Below are 20,265 nucleotides of genomic sequence, written 5' to 3' on the forward strand. Positions count from 1 at the left end.
AAATAAATCTAGTAGTTACTACCCCACAATAAAACTGTAGTATATGGGACACCTTACTATTACTTTCTTAACAATCTGCCATCTCTTCACCTCTAAATCTTCCCTGTCTGCCGCCGGCCCGCACGGGTCGCTCCCTGTCCGCAGGTGCGGAGCCTCCGCGCCGCTGCCTCCGTCCCTCCCGCTTTGCTCGCTCCTTTCCCCTTTTCTCGCTGATTTCCCCCCCGCCCAGAAACCTGCCCCTCGGCCCCCCGCAGGTGCCAGCCCTGCCTTCAGCCCCGTGCTCCGGGTGAGCAGCCTCAGGGGGCCGCCCCGCGTGGGCATCCCCTGGGTGGGTGTCGCTCCCTGGGCATCCCCTCGGGGGGAATGTCTCCTGGGTGGGTGTCCCCTTAAGGGCATCCCCCAGGTCAGTGTTCCCCCCGTGGGTATCTCCCGGGTGGGTCTTCGCCGTGGGCAGCCCCCAGGTGGGTGTCCCCCCATGGGCATCCCCGCCTGAGCACCCACGGCCCCGTGGGGCGCATCCCCGGCAGGTGGGACCCAACCCCTTCTGGGGATCACCCCCTCACCTCGCTAATACACCGCCCCCTGGGCTTTCTGCCCCCCCAAACCGGCCCGTGGGCTGCGGGGGAAGGGGGAACCCACGGGCGCGCTTCTCTGCTCGGGGGCTGCTCCCTGACCACCCTTCTTTTTTTTTTTTTTTTTTGGGTGGGGGGGAGAAACTGCCCCAAAGCTGAGGCTCAGCAGCGAAGGGAAGCGCTGCCGCTGCGCCAGGGAGCCCTCACCTCCGCTCCCTGCCTCTCCCTGCCTCTCGGGTTTGGGTTTTTTTTCCCCTCTTCCATAGGTAAATGTCCACGCAATAATATTTATTTACAGTCAGGATGCTGCGCGTATGTTTCTTTTAATTGTATTTTACCAGGGTGATTCCTTCTTGCTTTTAAAACAAGCGGCTTGGAAAAATATTCCCATTTGGGGCGAGGGGTAAAGGAGAGGAAGGGGGGGGGGGGCATTTTTATTTATACCTTTGACATTTAAAAGAGCATAATTAATTTGTCCTGCTTGCATTAACATTGTTGAGGAAGGTTTCAGAAAGCTAACCAGCAAAGGGAAGGGGGGAGGAAAAATAGAAGCTCGCCTAGAAAGCTTAGTATTTTTTTTTTCTCTTTCAGATGTGTAATCAATCATTCGAGTAGGAGGCAGCAAAATTGTAAAGATTCGATAGATTAAAATGCAAATGAAAGGTAGAAAAAGAAACATTAACATGGCAATCAAAGATTTAATAATCGTAAATCACGGTGGGGTTTTTTTGTTGCAGCTGCAGTTTGTGTGTTTTTTATGTTTTAATCATGTTCGTTCTATAAATAAATAATTTCTGAAACGAGACTAATTTTTCACTATTTTAACCGTGGGCTATGGCACTAAATATTATTTTTTTTTTTTTAAAGTATGGAACTCCAGATTGCAAGCTATCAGACCAGAAAAGGGGAAAAAATAGCTAAGTTGGATTAGGTCACATTTGAAATTTCAAGTGCAATGTCTTCGCCCCACTGCTCCGCAGTGCCGACTGCTTTACTTTCCAATTGAAATCCTTATAAAGTTTATTTGGAAATGTGAATGTTTATGTAAAAGCAGACAACTGGCGTTTCTTTACAAGGCTAACGGTAGCGCCAAGCCTCATTCCTGGAGGAAACACAGAAAGATAAAAATACATATATATATATATAGGGGAAAGAACAATATCACTTAGGCTGTAAGCGTAATACTTCCAAACTAAAGCGCTGCTAAATTTCCAAGGGAAGGTTGAGGAGGGGGAAACCTGGGGAGAAAACTGGTCAGTGCGGGGAAGGACGGGCTGGAGAGGATTTGCTCTCTCCCCTCGCTTTAGCGCTGCGCCTTACAGGGAGGCTCCGGGGCTGCCTGGGGTGGCCGTGGCAAACTCGGCATCTTTCTGCCCTGGCTCACACAGGCTCGGTTTTGGGTCCCCCAAGTCCCGGGTTTGGGGGTGCACTAGCTCATCCTCCGGGAAAGTGGACGGGAAATAATTCTTTTAACTTTTGGGCGCAGCAGATGGAGTTCATTTTGTGCGGCGAGGAGGGGGGGAAAGGAGTTAATCTTTATTTCGTTGGTAAGCTTTATAGAGAAGAAGGAGAGAGAAAGGAAAGGGGAAAAAAAAAAACGTTGGCTGCCTGAGGTTTGGGGGTTTTTAGCAGCGCTGCCCTCTCTATAGAGCGCTCGGCGCCGCTTCGCCGCGGTGAAAAGAAACCGGTAAAAAACAACTAAATGCGAGAAACGAGCCGCGTTTCTTCGCCCTCCTCCTCCCCGCCGGGGGGGCCCGTCCCCGTCCTGCCCCCCCCGAGTTTCCCGATGTCCCCCGGCAGCGCTCCCCGCCGCCGGGCCTTTCCCCGGGGCGGCCGCCCCTCCGCGCCTCGGGGCCCCGCGCATCCTCCGCGGCCGAGCTCCGCGGGGCAGCGGGGATGCTGCCGGGGAAAGGGTCCCCGCGGAGCCCCAGCGCAGCTCCCCCCGCCCCGCCGCCCTCCAGGCAGGTACCCGGCCAAACGCTTCGGGATGGTGAGGGGGGCAGCGGGGGGGGGAAGAATTTACCGAGTGTTTTCTCCCACCCAAATCATATTAAACCCACTTTAATTTTTCCCTCGGTGGATCCTCCTTTTTTTTTTTTTTTTTTTTTGTTTTCTCCACCCACCCCCCCAATTTGGGGTGTCCCAGGCGGACGGCCCCGCCCGGGCGCTGCCCTTGCTTCACGCCGGCTGCCGGGGCCGCGCTCCGGGCGGTGCCCGGGACTTGTTGTCTGCCAGGCGGGGACCGGAGGGGGGGTGGGGGGTGCCGGGGGGGGCCCCGCCGCCTCCCGCAGCCCCTGACCCCGGCATGCACGGCGCGGCTCCATTGATCATCCCGGCCCGCCACCCCCTCCCTTTATGAGATAATGCAATTACAAACATCAATAAGGAGCTGCGAGGGGAATCATTATGCGGTGACAGTGATAAATGACGGTGCAGAAATAGCATGCTTTTTTTTTTTTTTCCCTAACAATCCAGGGGCTTTGGGGGCTGAGCACAGTCACCAAGGTAACAGATGACATCCAAAATGGCACCAAAGGAAAAAAAATGAACAGTCTTTCTTTCGCCTTTCACTCTTTTCCCCCTGCTCTTCCAAAAGAGTTAGTTGGGGCTTTAGAAGCAGCTGCCACACAGGCACGCAGTTATTTCCCCACGCATTAAAGGGACGGCGAAGGTTTGCTGGCTGTCACACACAAAGCCGCAGCCCGGCCCGGAGCTGAGCAGCCACCTCCAGGCGGCACCGCGGCGGCAGCGGGAGCGCCCGCCCCACGCGTGACCGCCCGCCCCACGCGTGACCGCCTCCGCGCCGCGCACCGCCCGCCCCTGCCCGCGCCCGGGGGCAGCCGCCTCCTCACGGCGCTCGGGAAACCTTCCTTTGCTTTTATATTTATATATATATATTTTTTTTTTTTTTAATCATCCCGGGCATAGCGAGGTCCGGGGAGGGGGGTAAATACCCTGCAGTTTTCCACGCGGGTTCAGGACGCGCGGAGCGAGGCCCTGGCAGCGGGGACTTTCCGCGCAACAGCGCCGGGGGTGGAAATAATTCAACGGGTGTGCGAAAACTGCCGCTTCGGAGCCCAAAAGTACCTGTGGCTGCGGGAGGCGCGGCCGGGCCGACGGGGTAGGCACCCCACCCCCCCACGCGTGCCCCTCTGCCCGGCGGGGGGGCTCGGTCCGTCCCGCTCAGCTTGGCTGGGATTTGCTGCCCCCACCCTCCCAAAACCCCTCGTGGGGTGCGGGTGCCCACCCCAGGCGCAGGGCAGGAGCCGCTCCGCGATGCGCGCAAATACCGCGCTGATGGGTCTGCCCCCCTCTCCGACCCGGGGGGTGGGGGGGTGTAAAGCGTTGCTCCCGCCTTGCGCGGCACTGCGCGCACCCGGCTCCGCGGGACGCTGCGCCTGGGGCGGGGGGTGGGGTGGTGGGTGCACGAAAAGAAAAGAGGGAAGCGGAAAATCGGGGCTGCTCAAAGAAGAAGGCGGGACGGGGCGGGGAGGGGGGGAGAATAAAGCCTCGCCGGGGGTTGCACAAACTTTGGGCCGCCGGCGCGCAGTGCCCGTGGCTCTGCGCGGGCGGCCGCGGAGCCCCCCCCCCCCCCCCGCGGCACTCTCCCGAGCCCCCAAGAGATGGCAGTCGAAGCCGGCTTTCCTCCTCCTCCTCCTCCTCCTCCTCCTCCTCCTCCTCCTCCTCCTCCTCCTCCTCCTCCTCCTCCACTGCGGGCAGTGGCAGGACAGCGGGGCGGTGAGCCACCCCCCCCCGCCCCCAAACTCCGCCCCCCGCGCAGCGCCGCGCAGCGCAGCGCGGACTCCGGCGGGACGCGCAGTCCCCGGGGCCGGGGCGAGGCGCTGAGGCGCAGGCGGGCGGCCCCCCCCGGGCCCCCCCGGCGGCCTCCCCCGGCGCGGTGAAAGGAGGGTAGCTAGGAAACAGCGAGCGGCCCGAAAAGGCGGAATTTCCAACGTGTAAAATGTTCTTAACGGAGCCATTGAGAGAGTGCAATAAGGCGTGAGGGGGAACTAATCTCCCCATTTAAATGTTTGTGGCAATTTTATCTAAATGAATTTTAATGCTAAACGAGGGATAATTCCCTATTTGTAACCCGTTTACTTCTCTTTCCTGTGCCTCTGAAGCTGTCTAACATCATGCGATGAACAATAACAATAAAAATACTGTCAAGGCATATTCTTCATTTTGAATGTGTTATAATTACAGCTGATTAAATGTCTTGGGATATAATAGTGGGTTTAATTTGAAATCTGTGTCCCCCCCCCCAAAAAAAAAAAAAAGTAAGGTCCGATGGAGGAAGGTCTGTGCCCCACTTCTCCGCGGCTGCGAGAAGGGACGCGTGTGCCCTCGCATGCAAGAGGGCGGTTTGTTTTTGTCTTTCAAGAAACATTAAAAAAAAATACAACAAAACAAAACAAAACAAAAAACAAAAAAAAAAAAGCAAAAAGCGAGCCGCGTTCATTCACGTTTTGGCAGAAAAGTGTCATTATTCCGGGCTCACAAAGCGGGAGCCGGGATGTGCAGCCTCTTTGGCGGTACAGCGGCCCTTTAAAAAAAAAAAAAAAAAAAAAAAAAAGGAAAAGGGGAAAAAAAAAAAAGAAAAAAGAAAACTCAGACTTTAAAAAAAGAAAGAGGGGAAGGAGATCCAAACTGCGGGGGGAGAGAGCCCCACTTCGGTGGCTGCTTAATACAGAAAGGTCTGCACTGCCTGCCCTGCCCAGCCCGCACCCTGCCTGCACCCTGCCTTAGCCCTGCCTGCACCCCAGCCCTGCCCTACCTGCCCCCTCCCAGCCCCGGCCGCAGCTGGGGCGGGGGGGGGGGGGCAGCCCAGGAGAACTCCTGGGGGGGACCCGCAGCCCGGGCCGGGGGGCTGCTGCCCCCGCAGCATCCCCGGGACAGGGGCCCGCCGGGGGGTGCTGGCTGGCTTGGAAGGGGTGCAGGGAGGAGCTGTTCATGATTTTGCCTTAATTAAGATATTTGTGTCATTTTCCTACCCCCGGGAAACTTTTTTTCTTTTTTTTTTTTACTATAGCTGCGATTTTATTTAAAGAAAATGAGAAGGTATCACAGCCTACCCAGGCTATTTGGTGCTATTTAACTCGCTGGCTACGGTGCAGAAAGTACAGCTGTGCGAGGAAATTGGTTAATGAGGGGAGGACGGCCTGCACCAGCCTCCGCTTGCAGAGGTCCAGCAGCCCCTCACACCAGTACATCATTTACTTACAAATATGCATTGCCCGGGCAATGTTTTCCAAGTTTTATTTTCCTCCTTCCTTAATATGTTCAGTTCCAGAAGGAAATGGAGGATGTCATTGGCTCAAATAATTTAAACTACGTATTAGAACTGTAATTTGGCGGGGGGGGTAACACTAGTTAAAAATTTTTGTCTGATAATGCCCTACAAATATTACATTTATTAACAGCAACAGTTCCCATCCTGACAATTTACAGTGCAAGTTCTGAGAAAGTTTTTTTATGCAGCGTAGCATTACTTTTACATTCTTTAAATACGAAGCCGATATTTAAATAGCAAATGATATGTACATCTCCAGAGCTAGCCGAATTTTGTAGCTGCTCAGCTCCCAATTTGGGATAGAATGGCTACAAATACTGAAGGGGGGCAGGAAACAAATTTTGCAAGCAGTGGAGTCACCATGACAAAAAATAATTTGTTTTTATTTTTAGATTCAGATTTCATTACTGCACTCAAACTACTACAACTGGGCTTTGAGTTATTATACAATCCAAACTGTTTCAATCAGAAACTCTAAGACTCAGTGTGCAATGATTATTATTAATAATAATTAGCTCCTTGGTTTCTTGATAGAAAAAGGCTATCAACAAGCATTTGTTTAACCACAACAAAAGTATAATTAGCTTATCCCACTTAGTAAATCTGTATGCATGCCAACTCATACCAAACTGCTACTTTTACAAAAAATTGCAATAATACAGATCATTTTTCCAGTCCTTTTTGCACAAAATTTATTTACAATGTATACATAAATGCTCCATGATGGGACTATGGAAAAAAAAATGCACACATGACTGATGTCTTGCCCAGAAAGAAAGTCAACATATTAAAAATAAATCTTCAGTCCATGTTTCGAGCTGCATAAAACAGGAAGTGATGTACAAGGTGGTGGTTGCTGCATGGGGACAAGGATGCTCTGATGTGACAATTAGGCTTCAAATACACTGCCTTTCCGTTTCCATGCTTCCTCCTACCAGTCTCCTTAAGACACTGCCTGCAACAGCTGATTAATCATTGTTGATGACTGCAGTTTTTCCCATCCTTCCCGATTTACATCTGTTCAGGCCAATTCAAATATGGTGAGTAAATGAATTAGACATGCAAATTCACGCCCCAGGCTAGAAAGAGAGAGAGGGAGAGAGACAGGGAGAAAGGGAGAGAAAGGGAAGAAAGACAGACGGAGAGAGAGGAGGAGAGAGGAGAGAGATAGAGAGTGTGCATGGCTGAAATCCTAGGATAGAAGAAAGATTCTTCTGCCTGACATAGTTATTTTAATGCTCTAAAAATCCTGCAAATAAGCCCTTTCTGTCATTTGCAGGATAAGTGTAAGGCTTCTTTTTTTAATGTAAGGAGGCTTCTGGAGGAAGTGAAGAGCTATGGAAACAACACACATAGTGTGGAAAAATTTCACATTTTTTTTAAAAAATCTATAAGAAACAACGTAATATGGATAACAGTATAATAGCATTTTACAATATTTCACTCTTTGTTCTCTTAATGTCTTATATAGGTATTTAGCATGTCCCCAGAAGTTGACTTCGGTTGGTGTTTTCCTGCTTTTCAGGGTCCCTGTGAAGAATCGGAACGTCCCTTGGTCCAAAGTTGACGCCAAGAACTCCATAGTCATTGCAGAAAGACAATGTTTGAAATCTACCGTCGCTGCAGACAACGCGTATTTCCCTTAAGCTACTGAGCATGAATGTCCATCACTTGTCCGCTCACTGCCGGCTCGCCGGTATGAAGCATTGTGGGGCTTGATGCTGACATGGGCATTCCAGGGTGGGGTGGTCCTCCATGCATCATCATCGCTGGGTGGTGAGGGTGTCCAGGAATGTAGGTATGCATGGGGGGGCCATGACGCAGCTGAGCGGGATGGGGGGGCATCTGGGGTGGGGTATAGCTTGGCTGTCCCATATTCATACCCATTGGACTACCCCGAGACACATAATCCCCTGGCATACTTTGCAGCCCTGCGGAGAGAAAGAGGTGGCGGTGAGTGGTGGGGACCAGCGACCGACATCAGGCCGTGAAGTTCCTCCGCTCGGGCACGGGAAGGCCGGGTTCGAGCCGAAGGTGAGACGTGGAGTCACGGGTGCACGAGTGCAGTTGCCTTTGTGGGATCCAAGCCTACGTATGGACTCACAACGATGGCAACGGGAATGATTCTCAGGTAAAAAAGAAAAACCAAGAACCTCCTCCCCCCCTTGAAATACAGAGTTTTGGGAGATAAAACCGCTTTCTGCTTTTATGGTTAGAAACGTATGTGATGGAGGTGCTTCTGATTTGGAAGCACACCGGAGGCAGAACCAGCCTGATGACGACTAATGTCACACGAGGTGGTGGCACAAAGCCGGGTGAGCCCTGATGGGGCTCTCAGGTGGGCTCCATCCCCCATGGCCTTGCTCCAGCTACCCGCCTCCATCTCCCTGCTTGTAAAAGCATGCTGGGAATACAAGGCAGGGAATCTGTAGCAGTTAACGACGGTCTTGGGACAAGAGATGGGTTAAATTGGTGTCGAGGTTTATCAACAGTTATTTATTTAGCTCTTGAGCCTGATCGCTTGGAATCTGTCCCAAGTATTTGTGCCATTCAAACAGACTCTTTACAGCAAGCACATACATCGCTGAACAAAGGCCTCATATGAAGCCGAAATTGATAGGATTACTAAGGATGATTGTTAAATCAAACCTGTGTTTTTAAACACATTATATATATATATATATAAAAAAAAAAATCAATAACAGTTATCAGTTAATTCTTTCCCCCTGCGCACTTCTGTCCGAAAAAAATCAGACGTGCAACTCAGTCAACCTTTCAGTGGGTTTGGGAGAACAATAAGAAAAAAATTGGACCTAAAACAATAAAACCTCCTGCTTTCTGTGGGCCTCTGCCTTCTGCTTGGATTGCTGTAGCTGATGGGAACTGACAGGTGTATTGTTTCGGAGAGCTATAAGCTCCATAATCATCAAGGGTGAAAGGCATACGCTATTGCTAAGTAGGTTCAATTGGCTTTAGTTCTAAGTAAGAGCGCGCTGTGAATGCGCTGAACACCTTGGAATCAGGTCTCAAGGCTCTAGCAATGAATAGCTGCTTAATCTAGCCTAAAGGAACAGTTTTGAACTAATGAAAATTGCTTATAAAATATACTGTACTCACAGCTCTTTAATCAAAAAAGATGATAATATTTTTTGTAATAACCTATTAATTTAATTGGTCACGAAGCATAAAATACATCATTTAAATTTAATTGACCCAGAAACTAAGAAACAATATTTAAATTAACTAAGCTAGAAATTTCCATGATGAGGTAATAAGGCTGTTGCATTCCCAAGCTCAGAGGAATGTTTTCACAGCTAATTGTTAAAACTTAGTTTTGACTCGTGCCCAGAGAAGACGACTATGAAATACACTTGGACTGGGTAACTTCAGGCCCTATGTTAATATAGGCTGGGGGCACAACAAAGATGCCAGAATAACTGCTTTTAACTCCAGAAAGAGAGCGAGAGGAACACAGTCGGGCACCATTAAAACATGGTACCAGTGCCTTAGTGTTTCAAACCACTTTACTCTTTTAAAAAAAAAAAAAAAACACAACAAAAATTTGTATAATGTATTTTCCTCTATAAAAAGACAAGAGGGAAAAAAAAAAAAAACTGGGACAGTTTTTCTAGGCTTTCTTTGCGAGGCCTGCCACTGAAGATTGCATTAATGATCTCTATTTTTGTATACTGAATAAGTCAAATCCATTTGTCACACTGCAAGTGATGGCATACTTAATTTGGATATAGTCAATTAGCCTGGGCTAAGCTCCATAGCCTGCTGCGCACACCTCTATTTTGTATTCTCTCTTTTTCCTTTGCCACACGTAATCCCATTATGACGGACAGACAAAGAGAAATAAACTTGAAAAAAAAAAAAAAAAATAAAAATCAAAGTTTCTTCCATCGTTTTCCAAAATGCAACTAAGTGAAGCTGCCATTTATTTATTTTTTTTTTTTTACCTATGAGAAGTCTCTGTTTGGCTTTTTTGGTGTCTTGCAGGTTAGCGGGAGAAATGTAACTCATGCATCAACTGCGGTTAGACAGATTTATGACACTTTGGGGACATGCTCTTTCCTCTCCCTGCGCTGCTGCAGACCGCTTACATTTTGCAAATCAGTCTGTTGCCAAGACGACGGGCTCCCCCACCTCCCCGGCTGCTTCTTGTTTTGTCATGTGCTCGGGGATGGATAATAGCATCAATGTATGGCGGCGTCGATGTACGGCGGCGTCAATATACGGCGCGCGCGCGCATGGGGGGCTTGGGAGGTTGGAAAGCTTGAGCTGAACTGGAGGGAGAGAAACCCGAAGGAGCCCATGCGTAGGATGGATGGATGGAAAGGAAGGAACAAGCATGAGGCTATGGGCAGGGAGAACATAGGGAAATGCAAGGAGACAAATATCCCTCGGACAAAGTGAGAACAAAGACCCCGTTTGTACTTACTTCCCCCTGGCTTTGCCATTGGTTACCTAGGTGAAGGTTACATGTAGTGCCACTGCCCCTCCATGCCCATATTCATGCCCATTCCACTCATAGGTCCTAGAGGGAGATAAAAATCCAAGAAGATGCCAGAGAATGAGCAAAGTCAACAGATAGTGCCAAAAGCCCCTTTCCAAAACACAGCATGGCAGAGGGTCCAGGACCACTCAAGCGAGAAGATGCCTGGTTCCCCTCGGTGGTGTTGAAGGCAGGCAGAAGACAGGCGAGGCAAGGCAGGCAGCTGAGACGACGGCAGAGGGTGGAGGTGCAGTTACCTGTGGTGGCACAAATGAAGTCACCCATCGGTGGGTGACGCTCCCCGGGGGGGCTTACCTGGTGCTCGGATGCCCATGTGCTGCTGGCCGTCCATCACAAAACCTCCCATCGGCTGCCCGTCGGGGTTATAGGGTGTTCCTTGACTTACTGGAAAAGCGCAGAACATTGCTTTTCAGCGACAGCCAAAAGAGTCACCCCTTCTCACAGCATCAAGACACAACCCCCCCACCCCCCCACCCACAGACTGCGTGAGACAGCCATCGATGCTGGCTCTAAAAAGAGGGAAAAACATCTACCGTTCAAATTTAGCGGCTGGGCTAACAAGCTTTCTTAGTTTTGGCTTAATTTCCTACTGTCAGTTTTGGAATGAAGTTAGCAATCTGAAATCTCGAGACACGAGGAGACCCAGTTCCAGCTGCTGCCACTGCTGACGTCAATGCAAAGACCTGTATAGGAGCTGGATTTTATGGCTGGAATTGTCACACTGAAATCGCAGTGTGTTAAATTACGCCCGTGTGCCTTTCTAAGAGCAGGACCTGAACACGTCCGTGCCACATATTTACCTCTAATGACAAAATAATTGAATGTACTCAAAGAGGAAGCGTGGCCCAAAGGCATCTTGGACAACGATGGATTTGGATTGTTTGGCAGCGAGACTTGGAAAACAAAATCAACTGGGAGCAACGGGCTATTCCTCAATGGTAAATACCCACACAGAGCTGCGAGCCAAGATCCCAGGCAGAACCAGCATGTGAAAACTCAAGCTTTTTTAAAAAAATAAAAATAAATCCCCCTAAAGTAAACACCCAAACACTCAGTGATCTCAAAAGACAGCTACTAAAAAGAAGAGACAAGGGACAAAAGGACCCTATACAAGTACCACTACCTGAACTCGAGGTTTTAACTGTACATTAAAAGCCGGCTTCAGAAGTAAGCTGCCTTGGGTTATTAAAGCACATAAAGCTCTACCTCATTGAATGTCTTTGAACTTTACTGAGTCCCACAAGCGATTCTGACCCCCTTGCCCTTTTGACAGGTAATAAAGTTTACAGCAATTCCACACCAAGCCATGCACCAGGGAGTGGTCACAGGAGCAGAAAGAGCTCGGAAGGAAAACTCAAAACAACTACTAAAAAAAAACCCAACCACTTTAACTCTGAACACGTACAGAAAGTCCGGTCATGGAGCGGATCATTTTAGTTTCTTTTTTTGAATTTTCAATGTCTTTTCTCCTCAAAATGTTTTAATCATGTTAAAATGATTAGGGTTGTAATGAAACAAAGCTGGTTGTATTTTAATTGTCAATCACTCCCAGCATTCATTTCTCATTTATTTACCAGGTAATAGACCTCCCAGTGAATGGCTCGAGGATGGGTTTTTGCCTGCGTGACTTGAATACAGTTACTATTGGGGACTTGCCTGCTCGATTGGACTGGTCTATCATGGGCTGAACTATTCTTCTTCTAGCATTAATAAACCTGCAAGAAAAAAGAGGAAAGCAAATGGTTATTGAAGGGGATGACTTCCACCCATCCCCAAGCCCTCTCGCTTCGCCGCCGTGCTCTCCGTCGGGCTGCGTGCGGATGCAAATACTGCAAAACCTCTAACCCCGATGACCTTTGAGAGCACGAGCTTGGGGTTTCCAAGCTGATTTATGTTTGCCTGCTTTCTACCACAGTCAGACACTTCCATTTCATCTTTTCATGGGGGAATTAGCCGAGTTTTCAGGAAACAATACCAGCAACGCTCTTCTCAATTCAGAATGGGGCACAAAAAAAAATGGGTGAAGCCGGCGAGATGCTCATGAGGGCATCTGCTACCTCCCCCTCATTAGAGCCATTTCTGCCTTATGTCCTCTGACTTCTTTTTTCCAATTTTTTTTTATCAAAACCTGCCCCTACCTCTTGCAAACCTAATTCCCTTTTAATGCCCACTATTAAGATAATGAACTGTGATGGCAGAACCCCATCAAATGAGGGAACGTCTGGAGTTTTATCACCGCTAAGTCACACTGCTGGGGACTTCAGAGCCATGCATTCCTCCTAGCCATTTCTTGGTGGGCTTTTTCCCCCCCTCTCTCTTTATGCAAAGTCTGAGGGGTCAAGGCGAGGTCATAGCTTTACAGTAATTGAATTTATAATCCTGTTTTCTCCAGCTAGGCCTGACCATTTACAGCAAACATCTTGTTAAACTGTAATTACTGGACTACTGAAAATTCCCCCTGAACAATGAAAAGCAGATCTTTGGAAATAAAAAAAAAAGGTACAGCCATTTTTAAAAATAGCCATCTGCAACTGTACTCCTTGCGTTTTTGTAGCTCTTTGCCTCAGTTAGTCTTGCAATGCTTATTTGGGAAAGGAATATTCAAAATAATTTGGAGCAAAACAGAAGAAGAAGAGGGATCACAAGTGCCCCGGTCTCCTCTGCAGGCAGTCCTCGAGGCGCTGAAATCAGGAGGCTCAAAACCAGGGCTGGGAACCCGTCTGAAGAGCATTAGAAGAACTTCTCTTGCGGTTTTGCTCATCAGAAAGCTTAGTTAAAAACCATTTGGAAAACATCTCCGTTGAGATTTAATCACAGCAAAGCCTCATAACCAGACTTTACATTCTTTATGAGAGAGAAAAAGAATAATAAATATGTGTATGCCACAATATTTACTAGTAAAGGAAGAAGCGTGAGTGTGAGTAAAACCACACTACACTCGCAAAACACAATGGTAAAGTCCACAAAGGGCTACTTGATGCTTGTTTTTGTTGCCTTTGCTTGGGGTGGCTTAGCAGGAGCTCTCCTGCTGCAGAGATAAATCCACCAGGACCTTCCTGTGGGAATCGGCTCTGCCCACCCATTCCTCTACGCCAGTGGGGAGAAGAATCGCAAACCACCACCCCGTGCTGTTTGTTTTGCCCTCATCAAAGACAAGGACAGTGATTTTGGTCTCCTCCTATCTCCCATCCCTGACTGACTCCCGTTACCAAACTCCCGCAAAAATTAATCAAGGTGTTGTGTCCTAATCAAACCTGTCTCGAGAAAATGGGCTCAAAGGCACCAATTCTGGGTGCCGATCTGGAAACCTTACACCTGAACTAGGTCATGTTTTGTCAGCAACAGTATTGGACCAATTTTTCTACACATTTCCAATAAAAAACCCCCTCAACTCCAGCAAACGGTGTTGCAAATCAGTTTATCATTATCTTGTACAAACCATGAAAATTAGAATCATGTGAGCAGAAGGTTAGACTAATTCTCCTTTCTCATTATAAGCACAGGTGTAGCACAAACACCATGCAAAATAAGCAATTAAAAAAAATCTGCTTTTTTTCCCCCATTAGCTGCCTTAGCTCCATGACCAATTAGAAAATTGTTTAATATCTGTAATCTGCATTTGCAGAAAGCAATTTTCACAGTAACTCTCCTAAGTAAAACAACAACACAAAACCCCAGTGCCCCAGCCATTTCTTTCTGCAAGCCTGGCAGTCTCTTGCTGTGTTTACTCCATCCTTCTCCTGTCTGATTGCCAGGACCTGTTACTGTGGCAGGAGGGAAGGGTTTTTGGTAGCAGTGAGATTGGCTGGTCACTGAAACCTTCATTTGCCAAAAGCTTTTACCCCAAAGAAACCCTGAGCAACATTAAGCATGCACACCCCAACTTCACAACCTTCTCTTCCTTCTCCTCCAAACTACAAGCGCTTTTAATAGGAAGGGAGGTCTCAGTAATAAACTGTATAGCTAGAATAATAAACTATATAGCTAGAATTTACCAATAATTGTCCATAAGACGTGCCTACAGTAAAACATATTCTCACCTGTTTGCCCCACGCTATCGCTCAGGATATCTGCTTTAAGAACATTTTACACACAGGTACTTAACAGTTATCTTCTTCCTACGCATTCATATAAGTATTTTCTATAAGTAGCAATTCTGCCAAACAGCCCAGTGTTTGGATGTCTTCGGGGGGAATTCAGACGCAAGAACATTTTCCTTCTGGGCAAAGTAATAAAATGACATTCTCGCTCCTCCCACTAGAAGTCAAACGGAGGTCAGCTCCCCATCCTTGTATCTGTTTAAATAAACTGGTCCAGCTGTTTGTTTCCAGGATGCCCTTTAACCTTCTGTCCCATCCTCCCTGCCTTTGTAACAGAACACTTTACTTTGCATTATAGTAGAGTCCAAACCACTATGCATTAAAAAAAAAAAGAAGAAAGTATTCACTTTCAAGTTTCTTCCTGCAACCCAAACCTGGAATTTGTAAGAACCCATCAGATTAAAACTATTAATGTGGCTTGCCTGGAGAGAGCACAATGCAGCGCTGTTATGTTTATAAATCACATTTGAGAACTCTTTGCAAGCAAAATTGCGAATTAGCTGTTGCTGCAGAAATATACAGGCATGGAGATAATTTCTTCGTACTTTCTGGTTTTTTCCTTGATAGAAGGGCCAAGATCTTTTGATCGCTCTTTGAATTTCCAAAGCTCCGGGCTGACGTAACATCAGCAAAAATGATGGAACAGAAAAGCTAACGGGAAAAATCTCACTGCCCCTTTTCCTGTATGTTCAAATTCACCTATCTTAAGGAAAAGAAATCCTAAAGCACTCTAATTTTTAGAAGTTCAGAGGAATCAGGACCTAAAAAAGATATTTGTGTATTAAGTGCTACTCAAATGGAGTACTGTCAAAATACAACTCAGCATAAAATTTAAGTTAATGATTAAGACAGCTGCATAACCTTACTTATGTGAGTAAAGACCCACACAGGCTCAAAGACTTGCATAAAGTATTTTTTCCCATACCAGTGCTCTATGCATTGGTACCTTTGCTCCAATGTGGAAGGGGTTTTTTGGCTTGGGTTTTGTCCTCCAAGGAGCAGAATCAATAGCTGCTCAAACAACATGAGATCCCTCAGTGTACAAGTTGTACCCATCTGCCTGCCCACGGAGGGCCAAGAACTCTGTAAAACAATGCTTTGGGTTGCCTTTTTTTTTTTTTTTTTTTTTGCAAGGGAGGGATCTGGCATGGAGGAAACGTTTGAACAGTTGGTCAAACACAGAAGTTTAAAGTATTTATTATTTTTTTCAAGTTCACTTTTCCTTGCCCTTTTGAATACATGAGATTGCGCTTTCCACCATGTCTCAAAAAGCAAGAAAACCCCAGCTATTGCACCTGCATAACCCTAAAGCAGAGGAGGAAACTCTATTTTCTCCAATTTGCATTTTACTAGGATGTTTTCTCTTAGGCTTCTGGCCTGGGGTCTGTCCCCAGAGGTCACTGGCAGTCTCCCTGGTTGGTGCATCGCTGGTCCCACGGGTGAGATCCAGCCCTGGCCCTGGGGATGCAGCAATCTGCCTCTGCACTCTGACCTTCAGCTTGGCCGCCCTCGTTGCCACGCACAAGTTTTGTTTCTTCTCAGCGAGAGGCGGCATGGCTGGTGATGACAAAAGACTTATTTTAGTTGGAAATTGGCTACAATAATAGCAGCCAGAGAGCAAGGATTTTCGGAGGGTCACCAAACCCTCCAAAAGGAACAGTTTGCTAAGGCTCAGGTTACAGCCCGAGTGACATTTTCTGCACAGATCTGGTCTTTCTCCCTTCCCCTTGTATTTCACTTCTTTTGAGTGAATAAAACAAGACCTTCCTCTGCTGTCACGAATTCCCAAAGTCACCTTTGCTCAAGAATCGACAGAGCGATTGCGGGGACTTCCAATTTGCAGTCTTTGAATGAAATATTCCAGGACCAGCTGTCTGAAAGGAGATGCTGAGACTTAGCGCTATATTGAATTTTTCTTTCCCTCAGCCCTCCCAAATGAGGAGAGTTTCACACCATTATTAACTTTTGATACTTGGAGTTGCAGGCTGCTCCCTCTCCATATTGTCCCAAAGTGCCGCATGCCAGAAGTCTGTGTATCACTAGCAGTGCCAAGAAATTCCCGAAAATCTTTCTGCCTCATTTTCTCCTTGAGCTCCTTCTACCAAACCAAGCGTAAGGACGATGAGAAAGCTCACAGTACCTACAAACCCCAGTGCTAAAATCTCTCTTGCCCCTCTGAAAAAAATAGTATCCCTCTTGACAAAAACCAAATCATCATTTTTATAACAGATGCCAAAGTAACCAGAGCCCTTCAAACTGGCAAATAATTCACTTGTAAAACCAGCCATATTCTTTTCTGCATACTGGGATCCTTCATTTATACAGCAGTGAAACAACCTTCTCTATTCAGCACTTAATTCCTCAACGCTTAACAGGTTTATCTCTAATAAAAACAATTTAAATGGAAAGTGTGCTATAAACCGGGATTATTACACTTCAGTAACTGCTTTATTCCTTATTTTAACATATTTTCATTTTTTCCTGTGTATTTGTTTTCCAGAGCTTTTTAAGGAGTCAGTTAAAGAAAAGAAAAAAACCATAGAAATTATTTCACCGAATACTTTCAAGTGTTTTAAAAACAGCCTTAAAAATAGCAAGCTCCCTATGTAATTATGAACAGAAAAAATAACTGCAGACTTTTGAATGGTAATCACATCTCCCCATCCCTAAAATGAGAAATAAATGTTAAAAGAGTGCTTACTGCCATTATTAGAAAGTTCTGATCCTGAAGTCAGTTAGTGAGCTTAATGACCCGTAACTACCAGTCATTAGCAATTCATGCTCTCTGTACTCCCTTTATTTGTAAAGAAAAAAAAATAAAAAATCCAAGACGCTCGAGAAACTTTGTTCAATTTAAAGTCAAACCTTATGAAGTCATGTTTGGCAACTTTTCTTGGTTTCTCCTCCTCCTCCTCCTCCGAACTGAAGACAATTCAGGACTGCAATACATCATTTACAACACTAAATGGAGGTAGGGAGGGAAGAGAGTACACAGGCTGCTAACCGCCCACTCCAGACACGTAATATTGGAATATACTCCAAACGCAGGGAGTCTATCTATCAGGAGGATTGGGAAGGTCTCCTGAAAGCTCTCCTCCTCTTCCCTCCTCCACTGGCAGCACCAGCGCCAGGGACTGTATATAGGGCTGGGGGTGTAGCAAGACAATATTGAAGAGCGAACAAATAAAATACTATGCAAAAACTAGTGATGAAAAACCACTAATTAGCTGACAAATTTGATGTAAAGCACTAATGAAAGCCATGTGTGGCTCTGCAATTTAGTTTTAAAAATAGCTTCTGACTTCAAGCATTACTATGTGACCCCACCGATGGATTCATGTTGTGCATTCAGAAAAGTTGCTTTAAAGCAGGAGAGTGCTATTGAATCTCTCACGAGCCAACCCTGCTAATGTAGCGAGCATATCGAGTGCAAAAATAGAAAGTAGAGAGATGGGATCAGGTATGCGCTCCTTGTAAGAGAGCAGGCTATGCCCTACCCTACATTTTGGGCAGCCCAACATGCACCAGCTCTACCTCTGGCCACCTCCTGTGCTTGCTCTTCTCCCAAGCCCTTAAGCCCTGCCTCCCCGCCTTGCTCGATATCTTGCTTTCTTCTCAAATCACCATGGGACACATTCTGCCTCCCAATAAACAGACCAGATTTGGGGGAGCACCCTGCCACCAGCCCAACGGGACACCACGCAACTGTGGTGGCCACCACAGGGTGGCAGCGAGCCAGGTGGTGGCTTGTGCTCCAGGTGCAGAAGGGACAGCTGATGGCCTTCCATTGAGGGAGGAACCACAAGCTCCTGACCCTGCTTTTTCCTTGGCCCAAACACTCCCCTAGCCCCAAGTCTGAGCAGGCTTCATGGTTGATGGCTGCTCAATGGGTCTTTCTAGAAGAAAGCTGAGCAGGAAACACTTCTCCCATCTTGCAAAATTTTCTCTGTTCTACAGCAGGATGGAGCTAAAGCCTATTTGTATTTATGTGGTTAGTTCTGAATGAAAAACAAGGGAGGGACTCGCTAGAGATGAGTGGAGCCAATGTGCCCAGGGAAGGGCTCCCTGGAGATGCACTCCCCGCTCTGCCCATCTCCAGTGCCCTCCCACATCACAGGCAAACTGCTGTTGGCCTTTCTGGTACACTCTCTTCCTTCTCCTCCTCCCCTCTCATCCACAAATCCCACTCAAAAAAGCTCAGCCGACATGGAAAGTTTCCGGTGAAAATCCAGGTCCAGCATTCAGGCGTCTCCCTGCCGATGCCAGGGAGCCGGAGCAGAGGCCGTGCTGCAGGTCTCTGCTGCGCTGGGGAGGGCTCGCTGCAACCTCATTCCCTGACACCGCAATTCCCTCGGGGTGCAAAGCAGATGTAAACTCGCCCTCGGCAGCCAGATGATGTAAGGGGAAATCTTTACATGGCAAAGCGCCAGCGGAGCTGACCTCCCGTCTCTTCCCCGCTCCCAAATCCCAGTGCAGCTGTACTCTGCTGATCTCCGTGTGCCACAATTAGCCTTTAAGGAATATGGCAAGGATTCATCTAGTAGAGCAGCTCTAAGGCTGCTCTAACTCCCGCCTGGGACAGCACTAGACCCCATACAGCACTGCGGTTGGGTACACAACACGCTACCAGCCAACGTCTTGCCTCCCACAAAAATGCTCTCCCTGCCCGAGGACTGATGCTGCCTGGTTGCTGATCCACTGCAGATTTGGAGAGCGATTCACCTCAGCACCACACCGCGCACCATCTTTGCCGGGATAGAGATGTATGTGCTTCAATGCACAGATGATGCCACAAACCCCAGGACCTCCCAAACGCTTTGTGGCAGAGGGTGTGCAGGCTCTCCGCAAGCTTTGAGAGCAGCCCAGACTGTGATGTGCATCTCCCAGCTCGGGGTTTTCTCCCAGCTCTGAGGGGGTTCTGAACCTCAACTTTCCATCTGAACCTTCAGGAGAGCATGTCTGGACTCCATAACTCACATCCTGGTCGGGTGCACACCATCAGTGCAACCCAGCGGCTTGTCTTCAGCAGATCCTTTTAAACCAGCAACCCGAGTTCTGCTCGATGGCAGGGGTTATGCTGGGAACGCGTGAGAATCGATAGCAAAATACTCGCTACTTCTTTGAAAACACTCCTCTCTCTTCCAGCAACTTCCTTGTCTGTTGAATCAGCATAACCTCTTATTTAAGGGAATGTAGTGTTTGTGAGAGGTGCCAAGCTTTCTCCTGCCACACAAGTCGTCTAAACACAGAAGTTCCTCCTTTGAGGTCCAAGACTTTTTCCATACATCAAGTTGGGAGCCTTGTCCAAACAGCTTTTTCCCCATTCACTCCTACCTATACTGCATATGGCATGGGAAGCTGGAAGCCCTGCCCTGTCCTCCAGCCCAAGAGAAAGCAGAGAGGCTGCTCCCACATCTGGCTGCTGGTTTAGGTGCGTTCCCACTCACTGAAGGATGCGAGAAACAATCTGTCTGCTCTCCTGGGTGGATCTCCTCACGCTCCTCATCTACAGAAGGCTACTTAGGGAGAACGGAGTAACTTCATACCCTGTCACCCCACGCCAGCTTCTCCAGCCTGCGGAATGAGGAGAAACGAACCCAGGGTAGCCAAATCAAAAGCCCTGACAAGTGCCTGTGGGGGAAATCCCGGAGCCCTCAAGAGGAGAAGACATAATGAAGCCCTAAATGGGACCCATGATTCACACATGAAATACGCTTTGACCTCACTCTGGTCTACACCCCAAGACATCAGCTCAGGGCAGATGAGGGAAGCTGTGATTCC

The 20,265-nt window shown here is 47.8% G+C and overlaps 1 protein-coding gene across 3 annotated transcripts in view; it reads right to left on the reverse strand.

Annotated features, from left to right (window-relative positions):
* Positions 1-6,227: 6,227 nt before the first annotated feature.
* The window catches only part of MEIS1 (Meis homeobox 1), a 109,394-nt gene continuing 95,356 nt past the window's right edge, over positions 6,228-20,265 (reverse strand). For 2 of the 3 annotated variants that reach the window (XM_074817279.1, XM_074817276.1), the window contains exons 10-12: positions 12,041-12,099; positions 10,679-10,768; positions 6,228-7,796 (exon numbers count right to left, since the gene is read on the reverse strand). In XM_074817279.1, the coding sequence (XP_074673380.1) occupies positions 7,513-7,796; positions 10,679-10,768; positions 12,041-12,099 (433 nt within the window). In that variant the 3' untranslated portion in view covers positions 6,228-7,512. Of the gene's footprint in view, positions 7,797-10,309; positions 10,406-10,678; positions 10,769-12,040; positions 12,100-20,265 lie in introns of all 3 variants that reach the window. The other variant, XM_074817277.1, reaches the window with a different exon arrangement.

Source organism: Strix aluco, chromosome 3, assembly GCF_031877795.1.
Source record: "Strix aluco isolate bStrAlu1 chromosome 3, bStrAlu1.hap1, whole genome shotgun sequence".
NCBI classification, from domain to species: Eukaryota; Metazoa; Chordata; class Aves; order Strigiformes; family Strigidae; genus Strix; species Strix aluco.